The 10,623-nt window shown below is 38.8% G+C and overlaps 1 protein-coding gene across 6 annotated transcripts; it reads right to left on the bottom strand.

The window, feature by feature from the left end:
- Nucleotides 1-772: 772 nt before the first annotated feature.
- spartb (spartin b) lies at nt 773-9,355 on the bottom strand. Of its 6 annotated transcripts, none has more exons than XM_079481186.1 (9): nt 9,189-9,309; nt 7,784-8,556; nt 6,101-6,367; nt 5,800-5,841; nt 4,750-4,888; nt 4,271-4,465; nt 4,002-4,160; nt 3,251-3,341; nt 779-2,363 (listed from the first exon to the last, which is right to left on the bottom strand). In XM_079481186.1, the coding sequence occupies exons 2-9, from the start codon at nt 8,552-8,554 to the stop codon at nt 2,165-2,167; spliced, it is 1,863 nt and encodes a 620-aa protein (XP_079337312.1). In that variant the 5' UTR covers nt 8,555-8,556; nt 9,189-9,309; the 3' UTR covers nt 779-2,164. The 6 variants fall into 6 exon arrangements, with proteins under 6 accessions (XP_079337315.1, XP_079337312.1, XP_079337314.1 ...); XM_079481188.1 differs by having other exon boundaries at nt 6,170-6,367; nt 9,189-9,296; XM_079481189.1 differs by lacking the exon at nt 5,800-5,841 and having other exon boundaries at nt 773-2,363; nt 6,170-6,367; nt 9,189-9,343.
- Between the last annotated feature and the right edge of the window lie 1,268 nt (nt 9,356-10,623).

Raw genomic sequence — 10,623 nt, 5'->3', positions numbered from 1 at the left:
GTATATATATCACATCTATATGTTCTATTTAAGGGTTTTATATTTTCAAAACTCTTACTATATATATATATATATATGCAAGATATATATATATATATATATATATATATAGTAAGAGTTTTGAAAATATAAAACCCTAACATATAGATTATAGATATAGCATGGCACCACTAGATGGTATCACGCCTAACATATTTTTGTTTCGCCTGATCTGCTGTGGTGCTCATTATTGTGGTAATATTTATTTCCATGTAGCATCAATGTTTTAGTGTATGTCTAGCTCATGTCAATTATGATCTTATATTATTAATTACGATATAACCGTATTTTGAAAATAAACAAAACCTGCACAAATTAAAAATAATATATATAAATATCACTGTCTTCTAGGAATGTCTGTGGCACAGGAAGGGTGAGATGAAGCAATGAATGATGGATGACTACGTCTGGAACTTGGTTCCTGAGGACAGTATGAGTCATAAAAGACAGATGCAAACATTTAATTGTACGCTTAGTGCCTTTGATGGTAAAATAAATATATGATTTGGGCTTTCAGCTTGTTCAATTTCACAAAGAGACAGTAAAAATTCAAGCGAAACAACTAAAGTGAAAAAAGAAAATCGCAATATAAATTAATCTGACTAGAGCAGTACATGTAGACTATGTACAGTTACTGTATACAGCTCTGATTGGCATCAACTATTACACAATAACTTAATTGTAACAAAATTAAAATGATCACACTAAAAAAGAATTACTGCAAAAGACAATACTGATTAAAATATATCATTTATTATGGAGTCAGATAACCGTAGATTCTGACAGCCAGCAAACTGGCTTTTAATGTGGTTAAATTTACAGCACAATTTAATAAGACATATATAGGCGGTTTCCCAGACAGGGATTGGGCCAGGACTAGATTTTGGTCAGTTTAGGATATTTAAGTCGTTTTAGAATATAATTTACTAAAAAAACCTTAATGTTGTGCATCTTTAGACAAAACAATCGCACTGTTTTAACAATGCGAGACAAAACAATCGCACTGTCAGTTGTTGTCAATCAGGACATCTTCTAACATTTAAGTTAGGCTTAAACCCTGTCTGGGAAACCGCCCCATAGTGCCATAAGGATTGACATGAAGATTTATATTTTGTTCCCTGTAGGACCCGTCTGTTAATCTGAAATGTTATGACATTTCAAGCAGGTAATGTAATCGTAAAAAGGAAAGCCATTGTCAACATTGTTAATCAAAACTCTGCTAAACACACACACTCACACTCACACATACATTATATGGTGTGTTACGATTAAATGTAGTTAGTATGAATTATACATATCTTATTTAAAATATTATTAAAATAAATATACTGTCAATGACTGTATTTAAACATTTCCAAAAAGGTTTTAACTATACTGCATTCCACAACATCTAACCTCAAAAGATCAGACATTGAGTTCAACAGACTTCAAATGCTTTTATATTTAATGCACATACAGTATTGTACACAGGAATATCTACCACACATCTTCCAAATCAATTGTTTATGTCTGTTCTTAACCGGGGTTAAAGTGCTTTTTAATATTATTAAAACATAACTCACAAGTACGGATAGCAAACTGCTAATATAAACCAGCTATAAAGCATTCGAATATGCTATACACAGCTCAGAGTTATAAGCACTCATATTAAATAAAATAATATTTTCTGTTAAGGCTTTACGGGAAAACAGAATAATACATTTTTGGCTTACATCCTTCCCAGTCCATTAGAATAGGAAACAAAAGGTTTTAGACTTTTTTAACTTTCTGGTGGATCCCATTAAGTTATTGTTTATATCAAATTGATAAGTTCACATTGCTGGTGAAATGTAAGGCAAGATCAGGAAAACCGCATGGCAGTCAGGGCTGTCAGTTTGACGGAAGAGATAATTTTTAAAGTGCATTTACTGCGGCACAGTGAATGAAGTATGCAGTGTATAGGCAGTACTACAGTTCGCTCTATCTAGTATAGTAGCTAGTGGTCTGTCAAGTCTTTAAAGTGGGATCTCAGTCGTGTACACAAATAACATCTATCCATCCAGTTCATAATTTTTTTCTAAATGCACAACCTTTGGCTTGCTCTTAAAAATGGACACCAAAAAGAAAGAGGTCTGAACAATTTAAGCTATTTTGGGTCTTGTTTTTCAATTTGACTACCTGGCTCCCTGACTTTATAGTCAGACAGAATGGCATGTGCAGTCTCTTTGCCCGTCTTCTTGACCATCGCCTTGATTCCCAGGTTGTCGATATTGAAGGCTGTGACGCCCACATTGATGGCTGAGTTGACAGCGTGATCTGTGGCCTGGCCCGCTTCAGCCCCATACCTTGATTACAGATAACCCAGATTGAGATGAAGGGTGATGAGAGATAGAGATGTAAATTCATGAGATTTAGGAGACAGAGGATTCTCAAAGCAGAGAAAAGCAGTTAAACAGTCATGCACGGCTTCAGTTTCCTCGAGAACATCATAATTGGGAAGGAAAATTAATCCCACACATGCCTTTTTTGATCGTCAATGTTTTGAGATTTACTGTACAAATGGAAAATTTGTCAATACTTTAAGGGTGGGATTTAATATCACTGGAGTCCAAAAGTCTGAAACAATATGAAATTCATATTTAATTTATACTCAAAAATGTGCTGAAATTAAAGTCTGCTATGAAACTACTTCATCAGACTTTTGGAGCCAGTATCAGCCACCATTATACACCATTCTTGATATTATACAATATGTATTAGAAACAAACGTCATTTACTGTTTGTAGCAAACATTTCTACCCTGATAAAATTTTTCGTTGATGCAATTTCATATTTAAAGCCAAACTCAATGTTGTGAATTACTGTCAGCTGTTAGATGCAGATTTTCATTCCATTAAACTGTGGATCAGCGCACAGAGTAAGAAAGGATGTTAATGGAGGTCTCAAAATCATTATGAACAATTAATCATTAGTATTGCGTGCAGGGGCTGCCACATAAGCTTCAGCCATGCTTTTAAGCATAAAGTAAGGCCGTTTGTAAAGGTGAAGGGGAAAATGTTTCTACTTTCTTTCTTTTGGAGGGTCTGAAATCTCTAGACCCCTAAATCTGCAAATAAATATGCAAGAAACGTGTGTGAGTGCAATTTGTTTGTCCCTCTTAGTTCAATTGCAAATTAGTATGATCAAGTTCAAAGCAGTTGGAAAGATTTGAGAATCGGGAGGGGTAACTTACTTGTGTTTTACAGTGGTAACCGTCTCTGTAGCAACACTCTTTGCAATGTTTTTAGATGCAACCTCCAACCCAGTCCACATTGTTGCAAATCCTGTAAAAGCAAAACATACATTTTTAATCCTTTTTTCTTTATTTCAGTGAGATGTCGAATTGAATGTATTAAACAAAAAATACATAATAAAAATTAAATTTTCTTGACTTAAAGAGCCAATGAATTTATGTATTTTTTATACAGACCAATGCGGAGATTTAGCAGCATCTAGTGTTGAGGTGAGATTGCGAATTGCGACCACCGACTAACTCCAACCCCTCCCTTTCGACACACTACGGCAACTGACAGAGGACCAATATGTCGTCACGTTTTTCTACCTTGCCGTAGGAGAAATTATTTACAAAATGTTCTGTAGAGCAGTTTGGCCCTTTAAGGCTATTGAAGAAACAACATGGCGAAGTCCATGTAAGGGGACCCGAGGCACATGTAGAAAGAAAAAGCTCACTATTTCTTTACATACCTATGAAGACATAGTTATGTATATCATATTGCATTTCTGTCAAAAGACCCTCCAAAAAACTACACACTGGACCTTTAGGGGCAATTCACATCTCGAGTCTAACTCTGCCACTGCCAATCTCCTTTCTCTAGTGAAATGACCCACGGCACGCGCGCGGCACTCTAAAAAACCATTTCCATCTGGATGCAGCTCCGACATGCCATGAAAAATGTGAATCACCCTGAAGAGAACCATTTTACCTTGAACTCCACTTGCTGCGACGACCATAGCCCCATCAATATTGGAGCGGCCATCCTTGTCTTTCTTTACAGACTCTGGGATAAGTTTTCCTCCATGCTTCTTTACATGGGGGGCCAACTCTCGGCCAACATGGCCAGCGACAGTACACAGTCCATCCACTGAAAAAGTATGGAACACAATTCGATGGAACAGTCTTTTAAGTGCATCTCACAGTCACATCGTTATTATTGATTTGGTCAAATGACTAACAAAGAAAAGGAAACCTTACCAAGAAACTGGCTGACCTTCACTGCACCCCCGGTGGCCTGTTTGGCTACACTAAGGCTTTTGGCTACGGTTGGGCTGACTTGGGTTGGTTTGTCCTCTGGGGTGATGTGCTCTCGTAGCTTGGACGCACCTTTATGGATGGCTTTTCCTGTGAACTCCGCACCCTTCACCATTCCCCAGCTCAACCATGAAGCTCCTATCATATACAGTTGAAACAATTAAAGCTTAACGCACATAACCTACAACTTTCCCGGAGCTCAAATGGTAAAGCATTGTATTTGCAACACCAAGGTTGTAATATATTTGTATTTATTTAATTGATATTAATATTTTATTGTAGACTATTTATACTTCATTAAAACTACTCAACAGTTATAGATTATTTGCTGAGGTCTAACAGAAGTAAACTTTGGGCCACATAATGTTTGTTTATGTTGTTGCTGCTGAAACCGGTTTTTATACGATATATTCTTACCCTACCTGTCAAAATTCCCTGTGCCACCTTCTCGCTCCATTCAGGAAGTACCTTCTCCTCCTCGGCAGTATGTGGCGCTGCTTCGGCTGGTACGATTGGCACCTTCTGGCCCAGGTTAATGGTATCTGTTGCGCCATCTGATGCCTTGGGGACACACGATAGGGGGCAACAGTTAAAACACAGCATCATTAAGAATGCAGAAGATAGCTTGAGCAGTTACTACAAGCAAGTGGTGACTTTTAAGGACAAGCATGGATATACGCCAGTACTGTGTATCAAGGAATAGGAGAATATTGCAAGTCTGATCTTCTAGATTTTTCCTCTTGCCAAATAATCCTTTGTTGTCCGAACACTGTTCTTGAGCCAGTGAGTCAGCAGGATTTGGTACAAGAACCTGTTATTGTCACAACAATGCGAGTGTTTGTTGTTGCCCCCTCCTTTACAGAGAATGGCGGCACTTGGTTGCAGCTTTTCTCTCTATTAATGAAAACATTTTAAAGCTGCCTAAGCAGGCATTTGAAATGATTTCTAAAAACATGGACAAACAATTTGTATTTCACAATATATATGACTTCTATAATATGACTTCTCGATGAGAGCCAACCGATAGCTGTAAATAGCGTTCTTCTTCTGCTAAAACATTACAGCTGCTTCTCCATTGTCAGCTCTTAGTCCCTGGATTGCTGCGGTGAGTGCAAACAGTGAGGGAAGAGGTGTGCCTCGCAACTTAAATACGCAAGCCAAGCCATCTCGCTGTTTCCTGATTTTTTTTTCAAATCATACCCGAAACCAAAAGTAATTCTGAGCCGTGCAAGCAGCAGAAAGCTTAGAGGCATTATAACAACCACATGAACTGTCAAGTCCATTAAAAGTTCAAAGTTACAGTTTCCATCCTCAACAAAAGACATTTTATTATTTACATTTACATTTATTATAAATGTAATGAACTGACGATGGACAGTTATCAACATTTTCCATCTGCCTAATGGTATTAAAATGTATAAAATACACTCAAAAGGCACTTGACATTCAGTGGTATTACAATGCTTTAGTACCTTGTTAAATAAATCTCTTAGCCTCTCAAATGCACCTGTAAGCTGTGAAGATAGTAAAGTGTTAAAACAAATGTACATGCATATAAGATCATGCATAGCGCGCACAGTATGTTGAGATTATGCATCTAAAATTTGTAAAAGGTTTAAACCATGTCATTCTTCATGCTAGTCTGTTGCAATATTAGCAAAAACTCAAAATAAATACCATACACAGCATCAGCCAAACACTGGAATTAACATTCAGGTGGAAGAGAAAGAACAAGCGACAGGCAAACTGTGATACAAGGTCGATCTGCCACACCTGCTTTGATTCCTCAGCTGCCCCGGATGCGTTTAAGGTAGGACTGCAAGGGACGCAGGGGCAGCTCACCTGGACATGCAGGTCAGTCATCTGAGAGAGAAGGTCCTGGAAAACCTCACGCTCCTTCTGAGGAAGTTCACAGGAGAGGACCACTCCAACGTAGGAACCTGGGGTGGGAGCCATCATGTCTGGGAACATGTAGACACCTGTGTTGCAAAGCAGGACCGGAGAGTCAGTGGCCATCAGGGGGTAAAGCCAGTCACAAACCTGAAATTAAAAACATAACAGTAGAATAAATATCCTGATGTTCTTTCAAGTTTATCAAACGTGAATCTATGCGAGAACCAATAACACTTGAAGTTATCGATCAATCTAGTGCACAGATCTGTTTATTTACATTTTAATTTAGCTAATCACATAAAAAAAATATGAATTAGTATTTACTTTAAACACACAAAAAGTTATTAATTCCATTCTGTCACAAGCCTGTTTTTTCACTTCAAAGACATCTATTGACCCACTAGTGAGAGATTACTTTTATGATGGAGTCTTGTGCCTTTTGGAGCGTCATCATTTTGACTTTGAGCACCATATAAGATTACATTATTTATAAATATATATATATATATTTTTTTTTTTTTGTGTTTAACTGAAGAAAGGCAGTCAAACAAATCTGGCATGATGGGGTGAGTACATCATTTTTTGGATGAAAAGGCCAAAAGCAGAATTTGTAACTCTCCAAAAGGATCAAGATTTGAGGTTCCTTTCTGGAGTTCCTCCCCGAGTCATGTGAGAGGGTGACCGCAGAGAAAATCTGAATACCATTCATCCTGCCCTCATGACTGCTAGCATTAAATTGGATTACAGTCAAATCCAAAAGCACAGCAATGGTCCTGTCTCCAGGATGCAGCATATGTACAACCTCAATGTCAGTGTGGAGAGTTCACGTGCTCTATTTTTTGGATCTAAGGCATTGTTAGACCATAACTGGGTCTAGAATTTTACGCAAGGCATTCATATCGACCGTGACTTCATTACAGTATCATAACAATTATCCGCTCATGATTTCATAACTCTGTTTACATTAAGCCTGTTATCAGACGAATATTATCAGATGCTATCATAAACCAATAATTGTTTAGTTCATTGGGAGAGTGAGAGTTCGGAGTACGTCTCTCGTGAAGGTTCAATTTAAGAACATTCCTTAGCAAGGTTATAAAGCTGGCCAACAATTACTCAATAACACCGGACAACCGGGTGACTGGGGATTTCCTGGAATGACATCATTCATTGAAAGCCTACTGGATTGAAGCAGTGAGCCCACACTCGCATGATATCATTAGGACACAGGAGAAGAGATAGGCCTCATTAAAGACAACATCATCTGCGCAATGAGCTTAAGAGTTAGACAAGGTTGTGAAAGTAGGTTAAAGGACACCATGCCTTTAAAACAAGCCAAACAAACCTCCCTGGACTGCTCTTACCAAATGAAAGAATTTAACGACATGATGAGTCTATTTGGCTATAAGAGTCTATAAGAGATTAAATCCGAACACGCATACATTAATGCCTAAATCTGACATCATGTCATCTCTATATAAGAATCTATAGATGTAACTAAAGGCAGAACGACACAACAATCTACAGTATAGTTTTGGAATGTACAATGGCACAATCGCTTACCTGAAGGAAACCAGGTGGCCTGTTTGGAAATCTATCTGAGCATTCATTGGTGAACTTCACGATGCGTAGGTACCCTGGGTAAGAGGGAGCGCTTACGTGCCCCTCAGGGGTAACGAAAAAGATCTGCACCCCTTGAGGAAGGAAAAAGAGCTCCTCTCCATCTTCCCCCAGACTTTGAGGAGAAGGTGTAGAATTAGACGTATGACTATAAAACTCGTCGCCGACAAGTGAGAGCTCACCCGAGTCAGTCCCGTACGAAATGGACAGGTGGCCGTCAGCGGCTTGCGGGGTGTACGCAGGGGGCTGTTCACCTACAACATTACGTTGTGCTGCGGGCCCACCCGTAGCCCCTGTTGCTCCACCGTTGGAAACATGCCCCTGTGGTAGAGCCGGCCTCTCTGTCTTTGGTTTGGGAACATCAGGGTAAAGCTTCTGAAGTGCTGTGTGAGATACGGTCTCAGGTGAGGGGTGCGGGGTGGTCTCCAGGTTAGCTAGACGGGTTGTGATGTTGTTAAGGGTCTCTTGCATCTTACGCTGCATCTGTCTAGCTGACTCCCAGGAGGGACCTACACATTCCTCGCCCTGAGTGGGCACAGTCAGAGCCCTGAGGAGGTGCTGTCGTCCTTGCTGATACAGTTTCAGCGCTTCCGTCTTGTTCCCGGACTCATCTGCAGAAAGACCTTTATTGATGCACTCGAATGCTCTCTCGTAGCCATCTTTGATCACCTGCTGTCTGGCTCGATCGAAGGCCTCCTGCTTTGCTTGTTCCATATCTGAAAGGAGAATAGAATGTTGCCAACTCAAGTCCAAACATTTTCCCACATTATTGTTATACATGAGGGATGCACAATGAACTGCATTCGCATTGTTTTTGCATGACACCCCTGTTTACACACTCGCAATGCGTTTGGCTGTATTTCAGCGCAAAATACAATAAAAAGTGTAAGCGTCAGAAGAATACAGATCATAATTATTTTACGTTATTGCCGTTTCACAACACATGGATTACGCTTAACCATTCAATACTGCAAAACGTGTTGTCTTTCGCATGGTTGATTTACAATTTTACAAAACTTTTTATTTTTGTAATAAAGAAAGAATGTATGTTTGCAATGTCACGTACGCTGTCACAACGTAACCCTGCGCGCATGATTTAATCTCCATGTGCAGATCTCACGAAGTGACACTATGTCATTGACAACGCGTAATGCTTTATAAACAATACACAAACACATTAAAATAATAGTTAAACGAGCTAAACTTACTGTAAACATTCACGTATTTAAACCGTCACAACACCGACGACAACGACGACATTTGCGTCGCTGGCTAGCAAATATCTCATCTAACCCTTACCCTCTAATTTCCTGTCCAGTTCAATTTCATAGTATTTAACAACACTCACCAGAAAACGAAATAAACGTTTAATATGGTTTTAAATGTTTATTCCGGGTTGTTCTTCAGAGATAAGCCCTCTGACAGCTGAGCTGCCCCTCTACTCACTCGTGTCTGTTACGTAATAGACCAAGAAGATTCTCTAAGTAGAGCTCGTAGAGCGTCAACTCGGCTTGCACTTCCGGGTTAATCACATGTAATTTAACAACGTTTGTGATTGGCTACTGATCTTGATTCTCGAGATGAGCGCGTGATGAAATATTTTAGATTAATCTTTTAATGAACTCAACAACTAGATTTAAAGTTAGGATAAGAGTAGTGCTTTGTGTTTCTCCTTTACAGTTAATTTGCGTAAAGAAGTAAAAGCTAGCTTCATTTGTATTTGTTATCAAAATGTTTTACAAAAGCCGCAAATGTCTATTTTAGAGCAGTCATATGAAAATGCCGTGTCTGCTAAGAGCATCAAATGATACCGCACAGATGTAGTTATGTAAGCAATTCTTAACTTGTGTATGTTTACACCTTATTTCACATTTAGTCAACAGAAAGAAAGCTATGCTTTTTCCGAGCAAGACTTTTTGTAGAGTGTCCCAAAGTGTCTTTTCACAGAGGAAACAAATCAAAGTATCAAGCATCTGCTTCATGTCATAGATTCAACACTAGCATGAACATCACAATTACGAACACAGCTGTTCAGTCTTCAATGAATCATGAGCTACTTAAACATTTTCACCAGCAGAGGGCCCTGCATCTCTATACATTTGCTTGTTCTGCATCAAGAGCTTGAACCTATTTTGAAGCTCCATTTTTTGCACTGGAATGTATTGGAAAACACCTGGAGCAGGTGGTTGGCAAGTTACATGTGAGGAAATCTCTGTTGGTGTTTTAAGCAGATGATGGAAAGATACTGTAAAGACCCAAAATATCTGTGATATTGGATACAGACAGACAGACAGACCTTAAGTTTGACATTAGTACCGGCATCCCGAAATCTGCTGACCAGCAAAATATACTTCCCACGGACAAAACAACATACAGAAGGCTTCATGAGAGCCAGCTGGAAAAAACACGTTTACACACACTGTGTGTGGGATTTTATTACACGCTGACACATGAAAAGGTTGGATGTGTAAACGTATGTATGAAAATAGACATAAAGTAACTATAAGGACATGACATCATTGTTGGCAAGACCTCACAGAACTGACAAAACTAAACCGAAGCATACGGCTGGGCATGTACGATGCATAAAGAAGGAATTCACATAAAATCCCCTGAGGAAAGACCAGGTTATTGCACAATAAATCTTTGTACACTGTCACAGGAGTGTTTATAAAAGCTTATAGAAAAATCGAGGTTTGCAACTGTAAACAGGCATACAATCTTACATGTGTACTTTTCATGCATTTGTATTCATTTTTTTTGACATATGATCAACACTATTA

The sequence above is a fragment of the Barbatula barbatula genome, assembly GCF_947034865.1.
Source record: "Barbatula barbatula genome assembly, chromosome: 19".
Classification (NCBI taxonomy): domain Eukaryota; kingdom Metazoa; phylum Chordata; class Actinopteri; order Cypriniformes; family Nemacheilidae; genus Barbatula; species Barbatula barbatula.
This window is presented reverse-complemented; position numbering and strand designations above follow the sequence as displayed.

Excerpts from the sequence above, each read along its gene's own strand:
- spartb (XM_079481186.1), bottom strand. The coding sequence starts at position 8,554 with ATGGAACAAGCAAAGCAGGAGGCCTTCGATCGAGCCAGACAGCAGGTG. Across the intron at positions 6,368-7,783 it reads GGCCACCTGGTTTCCTTCAG|GTTTGTGACTGGCTTTACCC; the intron begins GTAAGCGATTGT and ends TTTTAATTTCAG. Across the intron at positions 4,466-4,749 it reads GGCACAGGGAATTTTGACAG|GAGCTTCATGGTTGAGCTGG; the intron begins GTAGGGTAAGAA and ends TGTATATGATAG.